This window comes from Camellia sinensis, chromosome 4 (assembly GCF_055761805.1).
Source record: "Camellia sinensis isolate YWXY chromosome 4, ASM5576180v1, whole genome shotgun sequence".
Classification (NCBI taxonomy): Eukaryota; Viridiplantae; Streptophyta; class Magnoliopsida; order Ericales; family Theaceae; genus Camellia; species Camellia sinensis.
In genome coordinates, this window is record NC_138964.1 from 126,404,026 (window position 1) to 126,427,022 (window position 22,997).

The window sequence follows — 22,997 nt, forward strand, 5'->3', positions numbered from 1 at the left end:
AAGAAATTTGCGGTTGGCAAATTCTTGGATTTTGTGATTGTTGATTCTAAGATTGTGATCAGCCAAGTTCAAGATCTTCAACTCATTTTGCATGACATGCATGCAGAAAGCATGTCTCTTAGTGAATCCTTCCAAGTTGCTGCCTTAATTGAAAAATTACCACAAAGCTGGAAGGAATTCAAGAACTACCTCAAATATAAGCGCAAAAAAATGACTTTGGAGGAATTGATTGTACGTTTAAGGATTGAGGAGGACAACTGCAATTCTGAGAAGCGAGCTGGTAAGCATCTAATGAAGTCTAGGGGAAATGTGGTGGAAGATGCTCCAAAAGTAAAGAACGAAAGTATTCTGGAGAAAGTTCTGCACAAGGCTCTAAAGGAGGGAAAACTAAGAAGTACAAGTTCAATGATAAGTGTTACATCTGTGACAAAGAGGAACATTGAGCCAAAGATTGCCATAGCAAGCACAAAGGTAAAGGAAGATTAAGCAAGAAGCCTGCTCAAGTCAATATGATCGAAGTGGACAAAATTTTCAATGGTGTAGATGACATAAATCTTTTTGCAGTTGTTTCCAAGGCAAACATTGTCGAAAATCCTAAAGAATTGTGGGTGGACACTAGTGTTACTCACCACATCCGTGCCGACAAAAAGATGTTCACATCTTATTCTGTGGTGGACAACGACGAATACTTTTTTATGAGCAACTCCTCGACTTCTAAAATTGAAGGACAATGAAAGATTATTCTAAAGATGACATCTGGAAAGGAACTCGCTCTCAACAATGTGCTGCATGTACTGGACATTCGTAAGAATCTAGTCTCCAAATCTCTATTGAGTAAAAATGGTTTTAGGCTAGTGTTTGAGAGTGATAAATTTGTACTTACTAAGAATGGGATGTATGTAGGAAAAAGGTTACATGTCTGATGACTTTTTCAAAATAAATGTAATGACTATTGTACCTTCTGTTATTAATAATAATACATCTTCTTTTTACTTGCTTGAGTGTTCAAATTTGTGGCATGGTAGACTATGACATGTTAATTATGGATCTTTGTGTAGATTAATTAATATGGAATGTTTACCTAAATTTGATATTGATTTAAATCATAAATGTGAAATTTGTGTTGAGGCAAAATTAACCAAAAGTCTTTTTCATTCAATTGAAAGAAGTACGGAGCTACTTGAATTAATTCATAGTGACATTTGTGATTTTAAATCAACTCAAACTAGAGGTGGGAAAAAATATTTTATTACTTTCATAGATGACTATACTAGATATATTTATGTTTATTTAATTCGAACCAATGATGAAACTTTGGAAACTTTTATTCAATATAAAATAAAGTTGAAAATCAACTTGGTAAGAAGAGTAAAAAACTAAGAAGTGATAGAGGTGGTGAATATGAATCACCTTTTGGTGAATTTTGTAAAAAACATGGAATAATTCATTAAACCACCGCTCTTTACTCACCTCAGCAAAATGGAATTGCTGAAAGGAAAAATAAGACTTTAAAAGAAATGATGAATGTCATGTTAATAAGTTCTACATTACCTCAGAACTTGTGGGGGGAAACAATACTTTCTGCTAATTATATTCTTAATAAAGTACCCCGAAAGAAAGTGAATCAAACACTCTATGAAATGTGGCATGAGAGAGTACAATCTTACAAACACTTAAAAGTGTGGGGGTGTTTAACTAAAGTGACTATTTCTAATCTTAAAAAGACTAAGATAGATCCTAAAACTATTGATTGTATATTCATTGGTTATGTCAAGAATAGTAGTGCATATCGATTTTTGATTCATAAGTCAAAACATTCTAAAATGTATGTAAATACTATTATTGAATCTCAGAATGCATCATTCTGTGAACATATATGTCCAAATAAGACTGGACAAGAGACTAGTACTAACAAAAGATCTTATGATGCTATTACTAGTCAAGATCAAGTACAACAATAAGAGAGAGATCAAAATGAGGAAGAGGGGCGTAGTAAACGTGCTAGAACCTCAAAATCTTTTGATCCAGATTTTTTTAACATTTTTGTTAGAAAATGAGCCTTTAACTTTTGAAGAAGTTATGTCCAGTCCTGAAGCTCCTTTATGGAAAGAGGTTGTAAATAGTGAAGTTGAATCCATCTTTCAAAATCACACTTGAGAATTGGTGGATTGGCCACCAGGTTGTAAACCTCTTGGGTACAAGTGGATTTTCAAAAAAAAAAAATGAAAGCAGATAGATCAATTGACAAATATAAGGCAAGATTTGTGATTGAAGGATATAGACAAAAAAAAGGTCTAGATTATTTTGACACATACTCACCAGTTACTAGAATAGCATCCATTAGAATGCTGATTGCCATTGCATCTTTGAACAATCTAGAAATTCATCGAATGGATGTGAGAACATATTTCTTAAATAGTGAGTTAAATAAAAAAATTTACATGGAACAATCAGAAGGATTTTCTATTCCAGGAAAAGAAAAGAAAGTATGTAAATTGGTTAAATCATTATATGGTTTAAAACAAGTGTCAAAGCAATGGCATGAGAAATTTGACAAGACAATGATGTGAAATAGTTTTAAAATTAATAAATGTGACAAATGTGTTTATATTAAAAATACAGACAAAGGTTATGTAGTAGTATGTCTTTTTGTGGATGATATGCTCATCATAGGTAGTAATAATGACATGATTAAAACTACCAAGAAAATGTTGAATAAACATTTTGACATGAGGAGATGTAATTTTTGGTATGAAAATTACCAAAATATCAAAAGGATATACTTTGTTACAATCACATTACATTGAGAAAATACTTGACAAATTCAATAAAGATGATGATTATCTTGTTAGAACACCTGTGGATGTTAATTTGTTTCTTTCTAAAAATATACAAGAAAGTATTTCTCAATTAGAGTATGCTCAAATTATTAGAAGTTTGGTTTACTTGATAAACTGCACTCGCCTGGATATAGCTTATGCAGTAAGTAAATTAAGTAGATATAATATACGAGTAATCTAGGAGTAGATTATTGGAAAGCAATCGCAAGGGTTCTAAGATATCTCCGATTTACTCATAATATTGGGCTAATTATACTAGATATCTAGCAGTACTTAAAGGATACTGTGACAAAAACTAGATATTGGATACTAAAGACTCAAAATCTACCAGTGGGTATGTCTTTACTCTTAGTGGGTCGACTGTATCTTGAAAATCTTCCAAATATACTTGCATTGCTAAGTCTACTATGGAATCAAAATTTATAGCTTTAGACAAAGTTGGGAAAGAAGCAAAATTGCTTCGTCATTTCCTTGAAGATATTCCAATGTAGCCAAAATTGATACTTGCTATATGCATACATTGTGATAGTCAATCAATAATAGGTAAAGCATAGAATCATAAGTATAACGGTAAGTCACGACACATTCGTCGTTGATATAACACCGTGAGACAACTACTCTCTAATGAAATTATTTTCATTGAATATGTGAAGTCTAAAGACAACATAGCAGATCCACTAACCAAAGGGTTAGCAAGAGAGTTAGTTGAAAATTCATCGAGAGGAATGAGACTTAGGCCTATTAAATAAGAATTACCACAATAGCAACCCAACATAGTTGACTGGAGATCCCAAGATCTAGGTTCAAAGGACAATCGAGTTGTGTATGACTCATAAGGATCACTGGAGAATCAAACTCCTACCCATTTCTATGATAAAATAGTGATATCTGCGGCGTTTTAGGTTAAGTAATGCTTTTAATAATTCTTATATCTAGGAATACCTAGTGGAGTATGGTAGGATACTCTTCATAAGAATCACCTATATAAGTGTGAACTGGGCCGGTTTTATGAGATTTGTAAAGGGCTACAATTTTCTAGAGCACTCATGAAAGACCAGGTTGTTCAGGGTCAGAATGAATACAATAGTGAGAACTAAACTGTGCATGGTAACACTACTAAAAACCAGACCTTTTGCGACAGTCTCAAACGTCGCAAAAAGTCCACACACCATCGCAAAAGACTTTTTGCGACGAAGCAGCGACGGGAAATGAGGGTTGGCGAAAGGGGGTGTGACAAAAAGTATTTGCGACGGTTACAAACCGTCGCTTTCTTGTAGCGACAGCTAATCAATGGTTTTTGCGACGGTTTAACCTGACAAAAAAAAAAAAAAAGGAACGAACTTCACTTTTAATGACGATGTTGGTTGCCGTCGCCAAAACTTTTTTAACGACGGTTTTTGACGTCGCAAAAAGTACTATTAGCAATGGTCTAAAACGTCACAAGAAAAAGTAGAATTAAATTAATATCATATTTACGATAATTTAAACCGTGGCTAAAAATTTGAACTAACATGCATATGCGACAGTTTAACCCGTCACTAATAAAATGTAAGAAAATAATGATAACATTAGCGACGGTTTATTATTGTCGCAATACAATTATTTTCATAAAATCAATATATATTTTGTTAATTCATTCTCTATACAAATTATTAATATTTTCTAAAATAAAATACGTCCACATCCACATCCACATTCATAAAATCATAGCAAAAATAATATATATGCACCCTGTAACAATTGTCAATCAAATATTCTTTACAAAAATATATAAAACATCCTCCAACAATACTAATAATTTTTTATATTCAAAAACTCAAATTTTTCTATCTAAAACAAAACAAAAGTATCGACAATACAAATAAAAAAAACATATATGTTATAGTTTGTTTTGATATCAATAGTTAAGTTCCAATATCGATATGCGAAGATATCACGTACTCAAAAGGGTTGTATCTGCCCAAAAAAAAAAAATCATTATTTACAACATAATTAAAGGGAACTTCTGTTTGTTTTAGGCGACAAGGGCACAGCAGCAACTCATCAACAAATCCTCCCTGCTAAAGAAAGACGTGATAAGAAGTAAAATATTTGTGGAAATTAGAACAACATTAAAACTAGCTGTAAGAAGTCAGGAATTCTTGAATCCTATGAAACTAGCTGTAAGAAGTCTGGAATTCTTGAATCCTATACTTCACCACTAGTAACTTCCTACCTTATGTACACTTTGGCTTGTGTGTAAAAGACATTGAGGGCCCACATATAAATAAACTGTAACTATAATATAATACAAATTGAAAATTGACTTTGAACGATCTGAATTAGCACGATTATTTCATTGGGAAACTCAAGAAATATCTCAAGTAAATTTAATCAAATGGTCATCTTGCCAGTTTTTTGGTTAAATGCACACAACATTGATCTAAAACTGGCACTGTGAATAAAGGCAACTTTTAACTCAATCTAAATTATGACATAAGGTGCAAGCAGCATGCATAGAGTAAACTTTTCTTCCTCTTTTTTTTAGTGTGTTCACATAAAGATATTATGGTGCAACAACAGCATAGAGAGGTTACCTTGATATTCATCATCTTGTGAAGCTTCCTTTTGATGTAGCAAGTATAGCAACAGCACGATAAAATCAATGAATAATCCATTAATTCATTGCACGCTTCTGCCGAAGCTGATGATTAAGACAACAAGTTTCTGTGTAAGCTTCCGTATGGCCCAAAATCATGAACGAAATTTGAAAAGCATTGCAACGTGCCAATTGAAGCTAAAAGAAGAAAAGAAGTAATTCTTTCAGATAGAATCATCTGTAGCCTGAAAAATGATTCTCAAAGACTAGTACACTTATACGTATAACTCCACAAACCCAATTGTGATACATCCTCCATTAAAACAATAAAGAATTAAAAAATTGCAAATAATGGCCCCGTTTAGTGTAGCTGTTAAAAACAGCTTATATATTATAACTTAACAGATTATAAATTATGACTTTAATCAGAAGTTGTTAATCTGTTTAGTATAGCTGTTGGATTATAGATTTAAGTTGTTGAGTAGTGTTTGTTAAATAAGCTCTGAAATAACTTTTTCAATTAATTTTTATTTTTTGTTTGTCTACATTTCTCATAAAAAATAATAATAATAATCTATAGTCCATTTGAGTCTTTTTCTATTTTTAAAAAAATAAAAAATAAAAAAATTTAAGAGTATAACCATAAATTAACATGTCCACAGCAGAAGCTGATAATCAGAAATAAGGGGTGAGCAGCTTCTCAGAATCAACTTTTTTGAGTTAAAATAAGCTGTTAGAATCAGAAGCTGTTTGAAATAAGTTTAACCAAACAGTCCAAAATAACTTTTTCAAAGCTAAAAGTCATAAGTTGGCTCTGAAAAGCTGAAACAAACACCCCCAATAGACTCCAAGATGCATGGGAAGAAGCAAGGAGGGTTATGCAGGGGCTATCTAGGTAATCACGTATAACATGAGAACCTTAAGAGTATTTCCTTCTGCACTACATATGATATCAAAAGATTTTTTGGTTCCGCCCTGCCAAGATGTGCCTCACTGCTCATGCACCATCTACCTTGCATAGTATTCAATCAAACAAAAGCAATAGGCACCTCATATTCATTAAAGTAAGATCATCACTGCAATGTTTAACTTAGGCAATATTTGAAAATGAAAATAGCATTTAACTAGTCTACAGTATACAACAGCTCATACATACATTTGACACACACACACACACACACACACACACATATATATATATGAACACATGAAATTTACAAATCTGAAGAATACTCTTACGGTCTACACCATCAAAGTTTTGAATGAAACCAAGAAATTAACAATTCACTGCAAGAAATGCATAGATATAAAAGCATATTTAGTAGAAGCATGCAAATTCTAATCCCAGTTAGATGTAGTCAGAAGGTAATAAAAGTTGACAAGAAATTTTGAACAATAAGATAACCACTCACACATGTGCTTGTTGGTCGCCACAGTAGCAATCTTTGAAAATGTCCCACAAGGGTAGAAGAAAGTTTTAATTCCTGCCAGGTACAGACAAACTGCTTAGAATACATTAAGGGACATAAAGACCAACACCTCAGTAACTTGAAAAAGGACAATCATGTGCATCAAGCATTTGGCACAATTATAGCAAAAAAACAAAAAAAAAAGATGCACTTGAAAGGCAATAAGGAAATAGCTCATGGTTGCTACTCAGTTATTGAATAGCTCCTAGAAGGGGAGAAGAACAATAAGTACACGAGGAAGAAAAACAAACCTTGTATAAAAAAATTAAAAAGTGAAAAAACAAATAAACACAATTCCCCTTTACGTAGTAGAATATTAAGCGTTGCGATAGAACATACACAAAAGAGGTTCGGAACAACAGCCAAGAAAATCTGAATGCCATTGCCATCCTAATGTGAAACTGATGAAACTGAAGAAGTATTTCTGCACAGAATTTACAAAGAAATATCCCATATCATGCAACTGAGCCACAAATTTGAGCAGGCTCTAGTTAATAAGCCTTCTTGTTATAGTAAATTACATAATAGAGTCAATACACTGTTTTCTGATAAGTACATATTTCAAACAATGATAGCAATGAGCCAAGACAAGTCATTTGACACTATAGAAGGTGTATTTTAAGAAACTAGAATTTAAATTCACCATCCTATACAGAAGAGAAAAAAACCTCAAAGTTGAGTGACTCGCACTTTTGTTAGCACAACTTTCATCATATAAATGTTCCTTATCATCATTAACATCAGAATAGTTTGGCTCCACCTTTTTGGAATTTCTCCTGGGCGAACTCTTCTCAGACTGAGAATTTGCAGCAATAACCTCTGTGACGTCAATCAGATGCTGAATTACTTTGCATTCGCCCACATCCAAATTGGCTTGTGAGCGTTGTAGTTCTAACTAAAGCTTTTCATTTTCTTTTTGAAGTGCCTCATTAAAGGGCAAGTTTGGGTAAGAACAAGATAGAGTTTTCTTCAAGACCATGGTGTCATTATTCAAGGGATCTGGTCTGAGGATCACGTCTTGCACCTTTCTACCCTCATCATCTATTGTGTATTCTCGCTGATCCATTTCAATATGCTCCAATTTTTCCTGCCAATTTGAGGGAACTGAAGATTAAAAAACTTAGAAAAGGGTTATTGTTAGAATTTCCCATCTTTACCTTCACCTACTCCACTACACACTCCACTTCACCTACCTCCACTTCACCACATTGATGTTTATTGATATCTATTACAATGATTCATGATTCCTATATATTGACAAATTAACATATACATCCTAAAGCAAATTACAACTAACAGTAAACAGGACATTCAGGTTCCATCAACCCAAAATAAACATGCACATTATATCCAGGTTCCATTACCCAAAATAAATAAATAAACAAAATCTAGGTTCCATTGAATATTTTGGCCACCAAGTCTAGTAGAGTTGACTGTGTGTGTAACAATATAGCAATATAATCCACGATTGAATCAACAAAATAAAAAATATAAGCCATCTTTTTCAAGAAGTCCAAACAAATATTAGAACCCAGAAATTGCAGTTACAAGAACTGCCACTGTGAAGAACAAAAAATAATATGGTGGTCATGGAAGGGAACAAATGGGAAAAGGGAAAAAAATAGCAAATACTTGTCACTGCTGGCTAGCATGACCATATATCACAGCAAAGCTAAAGTACCAAAGCTTAACTCTTGGTTCCATCCATTTTCTCCACAACTTACATTGTTGCGCTTGTAACGTACTATATTACTGGATTAAGAAAAATAGAGAAGTGGGATGACGAAATGTATGTATGACGGTGTAACAAGGAATCGCAAAACAATTCAAAAATGGCATACAAATAGAGCTTTTGAAAAAAAAATTATGATAAGGAAAATTTATCTTGGGAATCACACTACCAGAAAATCCCTTAAAAAATATTGGCAATAGTAAATGAGGACTGGGCAAAGACTACAATAAGAATCATGTGTGTCCATGCATACTGGCCAAACTGATACTTGTACATCTTCTTCTTTAATGTAAGAATGAACCACATGAATCCTGTACCAAATACAGATAAATTATCATACTTTCAGAGACAACACATTTCAGAGCCAACAAACTTACCAGATGGACAACAATAAACCAAGTATATAACAAAGTAAATCAAATGAAGAAAGAAAAAGAAAAAAAGAAAAAATTTGATTCCTGAAGACAAAGAAACATAAAATCAATGCTAATGATATGTCAAATGTACATTGGAAGCATGCTTAACAAGAAGAGATGGGGAAAGTGGTTTGCCATCTAGATCTTTTCTGTATAACAATTCTTTTAAAAAATTAACCAACCTGCAATAAATAAGAAATAAAAGCCTCATAATCTCTTGCAATACATCAAAAAAAGTAAGTCCAAATGTCCAAAAAACAAAATAAATTGTTCTAAGCAACTAAGTATTAAGAGACCAAACAATGTAGAACTCAAATGAAGTCTCTTACAAATCTGAACCTGTCTAGATCAGTAGCTTAGAATCAGGGCAATGTAGGACCCAAATGTATAATAACAGAGATTGGGAACATAGCTCTGTTCGTTATTAGAGAGAGAGAGAGAGAGAGAGAGAGAGATTTGCAATTCGCACCTCCTTCGACTGTCGGTTGAGAACAACTTGAAGGAACTCGATTCAGAATAGATTTGCCGACCTAGGGCTTCAACAAGAAGGATCTAGGGTTCCAAAAAAGAAAACTAATAGTTATTGAACTATTCACAATAAAATTCAGGATTCAACAAATCGAATCGAATAAAAAAAGACCTGATCTCCAAATGTGAACGATTAAACTAAATCAAACAAATAAAATACAGAAATCTATATGAGCTTTTCATAAATAGAGAAGGAGAGAGAGAGAGAGAGAACCTCAGATAGCTTTGATTGGGATTTGCTGCACTTTCTCCTCAAATGATCGTCGGTGGGAAGATGAAGGCGTCAGACTGGGGCGACACCGGTGGGAGGATGGCGGAGTGAGGCAACGCTAATGGCAAGAAGAGAGAGATATAGCGTAAGAATCAAATAGGGTTAGGGCTTGTATTATTTGTGAGGGACAGACAGATGCCCAAAAACGTAAAACCACGTCGTTTTAATTTTTTTTTTTTGCCACGGTTTAATATCTGTCACAATTGGTGGACCCTTTTGCGACGGGTCATTTGTTTTCGTCACTAATGATAATGTCTTTTTGCTCATTTATTAGCGACAACCATTTTCTGTCTCAACAAATACTATTAGCAACAAATCATTTTATCCGTCTCAAATGTGTAGCTTTTGCAACGGATATCAGTCCGTCGCAAAAAGTTTTGCAACGGATTCATTTGTCGTCGCTAATACCGTCGCGAAAAGTTCCGTGTCAAAAGCCCCCTTTTCTAGTAGTGTAATATGCTGTGTGAGCTCTATTGTCTTGATTTACACAAATGGCTGAACAGTTCAAGACATCATATTCACTGATTAGCTAGTAAATCCAATAGTGTTTCACAAAGGAAGGTTCAAAGCCAAAAGCTACCTATCATTTGCAGAATATTTCCAATTTATGTACTCTCTGTAATTAGATCATGTTGTTGCATTTTCTCTTCGTCAAATTTTATTCATGTGGGGGATTGGTGGAATTATAGTTTTTATAGGCTTATTTTTTGCCAACTTTAAGCCCAAATTTGAGTAGGGCCCACATGTCTTTTGGGGTGGGTAAGGTGATGTATTCCTTTACCACATGGCAAGTCACACGGTGAAGACAGTCCGTCAAAATCATTTATGAGTGAATGGAAAGTTGATGTCGTTTTCGGGTTTGTGGAATGGACAATTAAAGAAGTAAAATGTGGATTTCCTTGAAATGGATTGTCCCACATTGAAAACTTAAGAGAACTTATGTGTGTATATAAGTTCTAGGTGGTAATACTTGAGTTAGGCCCTAAGGGGCATCCCAAGTTTGTAGAAGGGAGAAGTTATGGACAAAGTGAACCTTGGCTCAAACCACCACACGCACGCGCACGTTGCCACCACCATCCGTCCGACCGACCAGGCCATGCCAGGCGCGGGTGTAGATTGTGGGGCAGGTCGGTCCTAACATTAATTTTTTGGACAAAATTTATTTGAATTTTTTCAAATTCTTGCGGGAAAATTATTTGAATTTCTAAATGAAATTAATTTAATTTTTGTGCCAAATTTTTCTGTCCAAATAGTGCCCATTTTTAGTCCATTTTCCAACAGTTTAAACTGTTCTAAACAGTTTGAAAATTGCCCAGCAGTTCCGGATAGTTTCAGACAGATTTAAAACTACCCAGCAGTTTTCAACAGATCTAAAACTATTTTGCACCTGTTTTGTTTGAATTCATATCTGCTCGATTTGAAAATCATACCTGTTCTGCCCTATAAATACTAGGACATTTCCAGCAGTTTGAAGATCCAAAAATTTTCTTGTTTCCATCTAGTTTTGCTCTCTCTTTGCATTATTCTTCATATTAGTTTTTTTGAAGAAATTTATGAGAGTATAGAACACAAGTTCTAGTTCGCCGTACAGATTGTTTTAAGTGTTACTATAATCTGTGTAAAGATCATTGTGTCTTGGAAGATAGACGCCATTTATCTGTAAGCACTGAAGCGGGGCGAATTTGTCTTAAGGACAGAGTGTCACACACTCTACTTGATCTTTTTGTACTTATTTGGTTCGATAAATAAATTCTGTAAGTAATTTATTTTTATTTGTTTGATATGGTTTCAAGTTATTTATTTTACATAGAAGATTGTTCCAACAGTATTTGGTTCTAGGAGTTCTTTCATTGAATCCCTCTTTGATTTCGTCATTTTGCTCTCTATCTGTCTATCTGTCATGTGTTGATTCAAATCCTTGTGTTTAGTTAAAAGTGATAATGAAGTCATCATGTGCAATTTCACTCCTTTGGTTTAGTTAAAATTAATGATTACTTGTAGCATAATACTATCTTAGTTTAATTTCTTAAAGACAAAATTCTTACTGTACCACTTCACATGGCCTTTATTATTTATTCTGATAAACATACTGACTGACTGCAATAATACTCTGCATATATATGTTCTATTTTTAACCATTATGGCAATGAGAAATCTAACAATTAAACTTGTGTTTATCACACCTACCACTTTTCTCTTTAAATCTGTGCCTGTCCCATGCCCATGCCCATACCCAGCTCAAGAGGGATAATAAGGTTGCTACAAGGGAGGTTGAAGATCAACGAAAAATCAACGAGGAGTTGGTTGAAAGAATTTAGATCTTGGAGTCCGGTTGCATGAAATACAATGCCAAAGTCGACTTCTTGATGCAGCAGATCAGTTTAAGAGGACTTTCTACTGATTCTTCTTCTAATAAGTTATCTTTTGAGATTTACATTTGATTTCCTTTGTGGTTTTATATACTAGTTTCATGAGTATTCACTTAATATTGTTTTATCCATTTTGTTGAGCATGAATTCATAGCTTAGCATCAATAATTGTAGTTTACTAGTGGACCATTAAGCTGTAATTGTAAGGACTCAGCAGCTCTAAGGATGCATAATTGAATAAATTTAAGGGGGAAAATTAAAATAGTTGAGTTTTAAATTTGTTTTCTGTTGTTAACTTGAAATGAAGTTCTCTGCCACTAGATCTTATTTCTGATTTCATAGATGCATGTTATGTGAATTAATGCTATGTGTTTCATAGATTCACTCATCATGTTATGTGAATTGTCAATTTTTCTATGTTTTATTTTATTTATTGTCACTCGCTTTCTCTAATGACTTGGAGTGCCACTTTCCTTTCACTGGTTCTCACCCAATTTGCAGTGATCAAATTTATTGTCTTGACAAACTTTTTGACTTACTGAGCTGAGTAAAATACTTTGTGACAAAATAAAGTGGTTCTTCAATCCAAAAGATGAGGTAGTATTTCTTTAAAATATTAAATTGCTATTTATCCCTTAATATTTTTGCAAGCAAAAAAAGATGGGTTACTTCACTTTGCAATACCTCTCTTCCCTTCATTATCGCCTTTTCATTTGAATGCATTTTCTCAAAACTCCAATGGGTGTACTATACTTTATCAATGGTTCCATAATTTTTTATTTGGTTATTTGTTGATTTTTCTCGATGGGGAATTTAGTTGGATTATTTTATTGAGTGCTTCATATGATATATAAGAATAGAATTAGATGATTTCGTGAACAAAGACAGCCTGATCTATAGTAATGGGATCCCTTTAGTTCCACCTGATCTATAGAAGTAGCTGATCCATGTTTCCTTCTTGTTTTTTTGACAAGAGAATGATTCAGACCAAAGAATCAATAAGGTTTTAACTCAAACACAAACACATAGCTTCCTCTGAATAAAAAAAGTTTGGTCTAAGATCTTAGTTCTATGTAGGTCCTGCAAGCTTGCATCGATTTGAAGGCTTGGGAGCTCTCTGCAAGATTTTGAATGCCATTTCAATGAAGCCCTTGAAAAGAAGATGCAATGAGCTGTTCTGTTCTAGTGTGGACAAAAGCAAGTTTATAATTCAACCATTTTGCTCGTATTTTATTTCCTTGTTTTCCATGTTAGAGAAACAAGGATTAATGATTTTTTTTTTCCATTCCTTTCATTTTTTTTAATTTTTTTTTTGTCCTTTTGACAAGCAAATGAAAAGATGCGAACATAGTGTTATTATCTTGATGTTATCATTGCTCATTGGTTGCTAACAAAGTGCTATTTTGATGAACAAGATTTTTAATGGGTAGGAAGTTGTTTTGTGTGACATTTGCAATTGTTGGATGGCCTTGTCAAGCAACTGAAACTTGAAACATCAGTTTGTAAGTGAACTTGGAATACCTTAAAGTGATGTTTAACATAGATGACATGCTTTACCATGATGCTGTCATTGGAACAAATTTGCACAGAACTATGACAGATAGATTACATGTTGTTGGCTGGGGAGTTGGCGAGACAGAAGCTACTGTAATGCTTGGTCAAGTATAAGAATTTGCTAATCTATTTATGAATCTCCATACAAGAGAGTAAGACGATTTGAGATATAATCTCCCATCAATCTTACATTACAAGAAAAGTGGGATTAAAAGACGAAACTTTTTGAGACGGCACATTTGCCGTCGCAAAATTTTTTTGCGATGACACAACTTGCCGTCGCAAAAAATGTGACTTTTTGAGACGGCACAACTTGCCGTTGCAAAAAATAAAGTATTTGCGACAACAGAAAATGTTGTCGCGAAAAAATGAGAGTATTTGAGACTGTAGAAATTGCTGTCGCAAAAAAAGAAATACAGTATTTGCGACGGCAGAGATTGCAGTCGCAAAAAATAGAGTTTTTGCGACAGCACCAGCTGCAATCACAAAAAAAAAAAGAAGAGTTTTTTGTGACTGTAATAGGTGTCGTTGCAAAAAAAAAAAAAGTTAATATATATATATATATATTGTGGATTTGAGACAACTTCATATATATATAGTCACAAAATGGTTTAAATAAATGCAACGGTATTTTTTTGTCACAAAAAATAAATAAATAAATAAATAAAACGACGTCGTCTTACTCTTTTGATATAACATTTCTCTTTTCACCCATTTTTTCATCTTCTTATCTCTTTATCTCTATCTCTGTCTCTGTCTCTCTTCTCTTTCTCTCTCTCACTCATCACTCTTCTTTGTCTGTCTGTCTCTCTGTGTCTCTATCTCTGTCTCTCTTTTCTTTCTTTCTCTCTCTCACTCATCACTCTTTTTTGTCTGTCTGTCTCTCTCTTTCTCTTTGTATCTCTATCTCTGTCTCTCTTCTCTTTCTCTCTCTCACTCATTACTCTTTTCTATCTGTCTCTCTTTCTCTCTATGTCTCTCGTCCATCTCTCTCTGTCCCTCTCTCGTTTATCTCTTTTTGCTCTATTTGTCTCTCTCTCTTTGTCTCTTTCTCTCTCTCTCTCTATATTCTCTTTCTCTCTCTCACTCATCACTCTTTTCTGTCTGTCTGTTTGTCTCTCTCTCTATTTCTTTCTCTCGGTGTCTCTCGCTTATCTCTCTTATCTCTATCTTTCTCATCTTTCTTATCTTTATCTCTTTCATTTCTCTTCTCTTCTCTTTCTGTCTGTCTCGTTCATCACTCATCTCTCTATCTCTCTCTCTCATCTCTCTTCTCGTCGTGTCTTTCTCTCATTCATCTTTTTTCGTTCTCTTTCTCTTTCTTTGTCTATCTCTCACTCATCTTTTGTTTCTCTATCTTTTTTTTGTCTCTCTCTCTCTGTCTCTCTCTTTCTCTCTTGTTCATCACTATTCTCTCTCTCTCTTTCTTTCTCTCTTTGTCTGCCTGTCTGTTTGTCTGTCACTCTCTCTCTCTCTCTCACCCCCACTGCGTTCGCCTTGCTCACTTTCTCCATTCTCTCTTCTCTATTCATCGAACTCTCTCTCAATTTATCGATCTACTACAAGAAAATGCATTTTTAGCGACCACTTTGTCTCTCTCTCTCTGTCTCTTTCTATCTCTCTTCTCTATCTATCTCTCACTCATCTCTCTCTCTCTCTCTCACTACCCATCTCCTCGACCACCTTTACCACTACTGCAAATGTCACTCTACTACCACCGCTATTGCCACTCCACCTCTATGACCACTATTACTACCACCATCGCCACCATTCCATTACCACTACCACCACTACTACCACTACTACTACCATTACCTTTCCTCTACCATTGCCACTCCATCATCTTTACCATTACCACAACTTCACCACTAATCTCCTTCGCCATCACCACCATCATCACCTCTTATCCACCACCTTCACCATTACTATCGCCTCCTTTGAAATTTGATTCAAATTTATTTTTTAAAGACTAAAAATTAGTTTCATGAAAAATTTAAAAACATCAAAACTACTATACTTGTCAATATTATATAATTTTACGAAGGATATGATCAGCTTGTTTGGTTTAGATTTTCAGTATTTATTTTTTTGGAAATTGAAAATTTTTATTATGTGTCTTTTTTTTTTTTTATGTTTTCACTACTTTTTTTTAATATTCTAAGCATTTTTTTTTAATTTTAAATACACCACACATAAATACACTTTAAAAATATAATATCTGTGATTAAATCGTATTCTTGTGCATTTATTGGTTTTTAAAATTTTTTGGACAAATATATCTAAGTAAGATGCATCTAAAAATATAAAAATTAAAAATTACTTAAAATTTTAAAAATTCACTAAAAATAAAAAATATAAAAAAATTAAAAAACTCAATTTTCAAAAAATTAAATTAAAAAAATCGAAATTAAACAATTTTTAAAAATTTTAAAATACATTTTTTAAAAGAAAATCGACCAAACTCCCAAATTTCCCAATGTTCGAATTTCCCACAAAACCCTTTCTCCGTGATTTCGTTTTCCCTCTCTTTCTTTTCACGCTCGACTCTCTACCTCTCCCCTCATTCTCTCACTCATCTCTGCCACTTCCATTGTCTCGCCAAAGCCACCGATCCTCACCACCACCATCATGATCATCACCACGGTAACAACCACCATCACCATCACCATCACCATCACCATCATCAGTAGGATTACGGTGGCCATGCCAAGCTGACTAGGGCACAAGAAGCGTTTCTTCGATTCGCCGAAACGATTAGGTGGACCGATTTAGCGGACTTCTTGCGGGAACACTTGGAGCTATGCTGCTGTGCCACGGCTCTGTTTATCGCTGCCGCAGCTTGTTCCTACTTGCTTCCGAAGCCAGCTGTGAAGCCTCCGTAGCATGTTTTCATTCTCATTGCTTTCCCTCTCGTTGGGGTATGAGTATTCTCTCCCAATTTTTCCTAATTTTGATTTTGGATTGATAAACTGATATAATTTCATACTCAATAGGCCTGAAGATGAAGAGCAAAATTTGATGGGTAAGGTGACAATTTTTGTTATTTTGGGTTAGATTTGCCCCTAAAATTGGACTAATATGAATGTAATGGAGGAATATATCAAGAAGGAGTGAATAATTTTTATTTTATTTTATTTTTTAAAATTGCTATTAATGCCTGCTATGTCTTATGGTATAGGGCCTTAAGCAGCTAAGAAGCAATATGTTCAAATGATTATTGAAACTAAAATGAGAAATGTTGAGATGAATGGGTGGTGTTATTAGAAAAGATAGACTAAGAAATGATGATATTGATGAGCACATGGTTTGGTATTTTTTCTTTGTTGAGTTGCAGTGCTTACACCACGTCATGAGGAAGCTGGAAGACTCAAGTTTGTATGTGTTTCAAATGATGGTATTGATGAGCATATGGTTTGGTATTTATTTCTCTTTCTCAAGTATCCATTTTTTATCTACTTTTTTGTTTTTTTTTTTTGTTTTTTTTGTTTCCTCAGATTAATATACATTGGTACATTTTTTTTTAACATTTGACAAACTGCCAAATATGCTATTAAGTTTTGATTATTCACCAGGATAGCACTGCATTAAGATGGAGTTTGTTTTTATTTTTCCACCTCTCAGGTTGATAGGATTGAAGAATATATTTGCTAGACAACTACCTAACATGCCTAAGGAGTGCATTGTTCGCCTTGTAATGGACAGGTGTGTTTTGTGAAAGCTTTCTTAAAACTTAAAAGTGTTATATCAGTAAGAAATATGTTTAAACCTAGTTATCAAATAAGTAGTTAGTATTCTTAAAACTATGTTGTTGCTCGAATGGATTGTGGTATGATCAAACTGTTTTATGCCCCAAAAAATAATAAATGAATGGCTAAGTGAAATAGAATTGATGAAGAGTAAATATATTCATACTTTTCTTTTTTATCCCCTTTCACACCCCTCGTGAGAGGCAAAAAGACGGAAAAAAAAAAGAGTGAGTGGTTTAAACATTGACAAAAAAAAAATACAAGTTTAGTTACATGGACTCTTCTACTTACCCCAATGTACTAGTGTCCACTAGGTAGTTGAATCTTGATTGCTCCCTTAGCTATTAATATGAGATTTTGAGTGGTTAAAAAATATAAGCATTTTGATGTGTTCATGGCATCATAGATATAGAAGTGCGTTTTAGGTTTGCTTTTGCTTATTTATTCATATGGGCTGGAATTTAACCACACAAAGAAGCAAAACACAAGGTGTAAAAGGTCATGTCTACCATTAACATTGAATTCAGCCTAGTGAAATGGTTTCAAGTAACATTTATGTCATTCTTTTTCTGCCTCGTGAATTCGAGGTGTTGCCCCCCAAAATAACCAAACGGCGCCGGATTAGCATGAAACTTGGCACGCACGACCGCCTAGGCACGAGAGACTTGTGGGAGAAGACGGGACTCGAATCGGGTTCTCGGTTTGGGAGTTAGAGCTGGATTTCACTTTAGGCAAACTAGTTCTTTGAAAAACTTAGAATTTGAGGTGTTGACACCCCAAAATCAGCAAACGGCGTCGGATTAGCATGAAACTTGGCACACATGACCGCCTTGACACGAGAGACTTGTGGGAGAAGACGGGACTCGAATCGGTATCCCGATTTTGGAGTTAGAGCTGGATTTCGCTCTAGGCAAACTAGTTGCTTAAGAAACTTGAATTCAAGATGTCGACGCTCCAAAATCACCGAACGGCATCGGAATAGCACGAAACATGGCACACACGACCGCCTAGGCACAAGAGACTTGTGGGAGAAGAAAGGACTCGAATCGGGTTCCTGGTTTGGGAGTTAGAGTCGGATTTCGCTCTAGGCGAACTAGTTCCTTAAGAAACTTGAATTCGAGGTGTAGGCGCCCCAAAATTCCCAAACAGCGTCGGAATAGCACAAAACTTGGCACACACGACCATCTAGGCACGACGAAACTTGGCACACACGACCACCTAGGCACTAGAGACTTGTGGGAGAAGACGGGACTCGAATCGAGTTCCCAGTTTGGGAGTTAGAGCTAGATTTCACTATAGGCAAACTAATTCCTTAAGAAACTTGAATTCAAGGTGTTGACGCCCCAAAATCACCAAACGGCGTCGGAATAGCATGAGACTTGGCACACACAACCGCTTAGGCACGAGAGACTTGTGGGAGAAGACGGGGCTCAAATTGGGTTCCTGGTTTGGGAGTTAGAGCCGGATTTCGCACTAGGCAAACTAGTTTCTTAAGAAACTTGAATTCGAGGTGCTGACACCCCAAAATCCCCAAACGGTGTTGGAATAGCACGAAACTTGGCAGACACGACCGCCTTGGCACAAGAGACTTGTGGGAGAAGACGGGGTTCAAATCGGGTTCCCGGTTTGGGAGTTAGAGCTGGATTTCGCTCTAGGCAAACTAGTTCCTTAAGAAACTTGAACTTGAGGTGTTGACGTTCCAAAATCACCAAACGGCGTCGGAATAGCACGAAACTTGGCACACACGACTGCCTAGGCACAAGAGACATGTGGGAGAAGACCGGGCTCAAATCGGGTTCCTGGTTTGGGAGTTAGAGCCGGATTTCCCTCTAAACAAACTAGTTCCTTAAGAAATTTGAATTCGAGGTGTTGATGCCCCAAAATCCCCAAACGGTGTCGGAATAGCACGAAACTTGGCACACACGACCGCCTAGGCACGAGAGAGTTGTGGGGGAAGGCGGGGCTCGAATCGGGTTCCCGATTTGGGAGTTAAAGCTAGATTTCGCTTTAGGCAAACTTGTTCCTTAGGAAACTTGAATTTGAAGTGTTGATGCCCCAAAATTACCAAACGGCATCAGAATAACACGAAACTTGGCACACATGACTGCCTAGGCACGAGAGACTTGTAGGAGAAGACGGGACTCGAATCGGATTCCCGGTTTGGGAGTTAGAGCCGGATTTCGCTCTAGGCAAACTAGTTTTTTAAGAAATTTGAATTCGAGGTGTTGACGCCCCAAAATCACCAAACGGCATCGGAATAGTAAGAAACTTGGCACACACGACCGCCTAGGCACGAGAGACTTGTGGGAGAAAACGAGACTCGAATCGTGTTCCCGGTTTGGGAGTTAGAGCCGGATTTCACTCTAGGCAAACTAATTTATTAAAAAACTTGAATTCAAGGTGTTGACGCCCCAAAATCACCAAACGGCGTCGGAATAGCACGAAATTTGGCACACATGACTGCCTAGGCACGAGAGACTTGTGGGAGAAGACGAGACTCGAATCGGGTTTCCGGTTTGGGAGTTAGAGCCGGATTTCTGTCTAGCCAAAATTAGTTACTTAATTATCTTTGTAATTATATAGTAGTTAAATTTTTATGTTTTTTTATAATTAAAATATTAACATATAATTATATTTTCATTGATTATTTTTATTTTTAGTTTTCAGATATTTCTTGAGTAGGAGTTTGCTTTTTGTGGAGTGCAGGTGTGTGAGGAATGAGACTAACTTTTGTTTTTGTTACGCACGGAAAAATCATGAGGAAAACTTTTTTTGTTGATTTATGTTATTTTGAATTGTGAACAATATTATGTATTTAAACATCATATTTGTATTATGCAACATTATGTAGTGGGGTAATTTTGCTTATATGTTGTTATGAATGTAAGAATATTTTTATTATGAATGAATTGTTATTTTTATACTGAAATTTTTATATTATTTTGCAATTATTAGTTTCTTTTTTAGTTATTTTTCATTTAATACAGATAATTTTCATATTTTTAATAATTTTATTGCAGTTTTTTTTTTTTTTTTTGGTGTGACTGCACTGCGCTTTCTCAAAAAACATTAGAACCAAAAGTATTTTGTTGAAACAAAAACTTTTTGCAACGACATTTTTTATCATCTCAAATAATCTTTAGTGACGGCATGTTTTGCTATCTCAAATAATCTTTAGTAACGGCAGGTATCCCATCGCAATAAAAACCCTTTGGCGACGGCATTTTTTGCCGTCTCAAATAACACTTTTAGTAATGGTAAAATAGTATCGTCGCAAAAAATCTCAAGTTTTTACATATTATTGGCGACACCAGAATTTTGTCGCAAAAGGCAACTTTTGCCGTCGCAAAAAAAAAAAAGGTTTTAGCAACGCCTTTTGTTGTGACCCTCCATTTGCCGTCGTTAAAAGTCAGTTGCCGTCGCAAGAAAGTATTTGAGACGGCATTATGAGTACTTACGATGACATTTTGCCATCGCAAAAAGCCAAATTTTTTGTAGTGTTACATTTATTATCTTGCTTAGACTTTTTGATGACGATTTAACTCCTCTAATACCTACAATTTGTCTTCTTTTCTTCACAGTAAACTGGACTGATTAAAATTCTTAGAACTTTCTTATTAGAATTCTTACAAAACTTAAACCTGTTTTACTTTATTTATTTTCATTTATGGACTTTTGACGTTCAGTTAAGGATTTTGTAGGTATCACTTTGTCACATAGGAATGGAAAAACTAGTTTGATGCACCATCGGAAAGTATAGATTTTCTAATGAATTTTCATTTTTGTGGTATTGATATGAATGGAATTGATGGTTTTTATCGGAATATATGTTTTTGGACTATCATTGCATCAAAATTCAAGGATAAAACGATTAGACAATGCCGAAGAAGGTTTAAAAAAATGATGTTCACATTTTATCTTATATATTTTTCTTCCAATAATTCTTGCTCTTTTGTTCTTTAGTTCATTATGATTGGATGTAATGACACTATTGTCGACGGTACACTTATTTTTAGTTCCTTAAAAACTATTTTTTGGAACCAGTTGACACACTAAAATGGTCAAACGGCGTCGAATGTCAACAAAACTTGACACACAACTAATTAGGCACAAATGAGTTGTACGAAATGATGAAACTCAAAATTGGCTCCCAGTTTTGAATCTAGATCTAGATTCCTACTTGTGAAAACTTGTCCTTTAGAAATTTTTTTTTGGAACCGGTTAACACACTAAAATGGTCAAATGGCGTCGGATGTTAAAAAGACTTGACACACACGACTATCTCGACACAAGTGACTTGTAGGAAAAGACATGACTCAAAACCGACTTTAAACCTAGAGCCTAATTCCCATTTGTGAAAACTTATCTTTTACAAACTCTTTTTTATAAAATGTTCAAACGGCATCGGTTGTCAACAAAACTTGACATACGTGACTAGCTAGGCACAAATGACTTGTAAGAAAGGACGAGACTCAAAATTAATTCCCGATTTTTAATCTAAAGCCTAATTTCTGTTTGTGAAAACTTATCCTTTAGAAACTCTTTTTTTGAACCGGTTGACACTAAAATAGTCAAATGGCATCGGATGTCAACGAAACTTGACACACTTGACTAACTAGGCACAAATGACTTGTATGAAAAGATGGAACTCGAAATCTGTTCCAGTTTTGAATCTAGAGCCAAATTCCTATTTGTGAAAACTTGTCTCTTAGAAACTCTTTTTCGAGCCGGTTAACACACTAAAATGGCCAATTGAAGTTGGGTGTCAATGAAACTTGACACAGATGACTAATTAGGCTCAAATGACTTGTCGGAAAATACAGGACTCGGCCTCTTGATATTGATTATTTGTTCTTTGTTTTGTGTCACCTATATTGCCTTTTTGTTGTTAATAATCTCACATCCGTTTCATGTTTACTAGCATGAATTGCTTATGGAGTTCCAATTGGGCTTGAATATTGCAAAATCTTTGTCTTAAAAGCGAAAAATTTGAATGCTCGTTTGGAAAGCACCATTCCGAGATCTAAGAATAGTTGGAGAAGCTGTTGGAAGATTTGTTGTCTGGTGCTCGATTTATGTATATGTTCCAATCTTATTTATTTATTTATTTCTTTGAAATAAATATAAAATGTTTTACATTTTTTGTAAGTTTGAAATTAATTATATTATAAATAGTTATATATTTTTTTTGTTTCTTTTTGAAGATGCTACTCTTTTGAGTACGTGATGATATCTTACTAAAACAAGCTATAATATATATGTTTTTATTTATTTATTTATTTGTACTGTCGATACTTTTATTTTGTTTTAGATATAAATTTGAGTTCTTGAATTATAAAAAATTATTAGTATTGTTGGAAGATGTTTTATATATTTTTGTAATGAATGTTTGGTTGACATTGTATTGTTACAAGACATATATATTATTATTTGTATATATGATTTTGTAAATGTGATTGTGGATGTGTGTGGATGTGGATGTATTTTATTGTAG

General features: G+C 34.6%; 1 protein-coding gene and 1 pseudogene across 2 annotated transcripts; one reads left to right on the forward strand and one right to left on the reverse strand.

Moving 5' to 3' along the window:
- Window positions 1-4,535: 4,535 nt before the first annotated feature.
- LOC145789485 (protein MID1-COMPLEMENTING ACTIVITY 1-like) lies at window positions 4,536-10,138 on the reverse strand (annotated as a pseudogene). Its single transcript, XR_014327468.1, has 8 exons — window positions 9,778-10,138; window positions 9,505-9,587; window positions 8,789-8,930; window positions 7,556-7,974; window positions 7,227-7,311; window positions 6,831-6,902; window positions 5,417-5,523; window positions 4,536-4,796 (listed from the first exon to the last, which is right to left on the reverse strand). The product of XR_014327468.1 is annotated as a protein MID1-COMPLEMENTING ACTIVITY 1-like (transcript).
- A 6,114-nt stretch (window positions 10,139-16,252) lies between these two features.
- LOC114269013 (histone acetyltransferase GCN5-like) lies at window positions 16,253-22,891 on the forward strand. The gene is made up of 5 exons (XM_082866159.1): window positions 16,253-16,675; window positions 16,751-16,779; window positions 17,092-17,173; window positions 17,379-17,459; window positions 22,425-22,891. Exons 1-5 carry the CDS (start codon window positions 16,641-16,643, stop codon window positions 22,456-22,458), a joined length of 261 nt encoding a protein of 86 aa, XP_082722285.1. The 5' UTR covers window positions 16,253-16,640; the 3' UTR covers window positions 22,459-22,891.
- The last annotated feature ends 106 nt before the right edge of the window (window positions 22,892-22,997 follow it).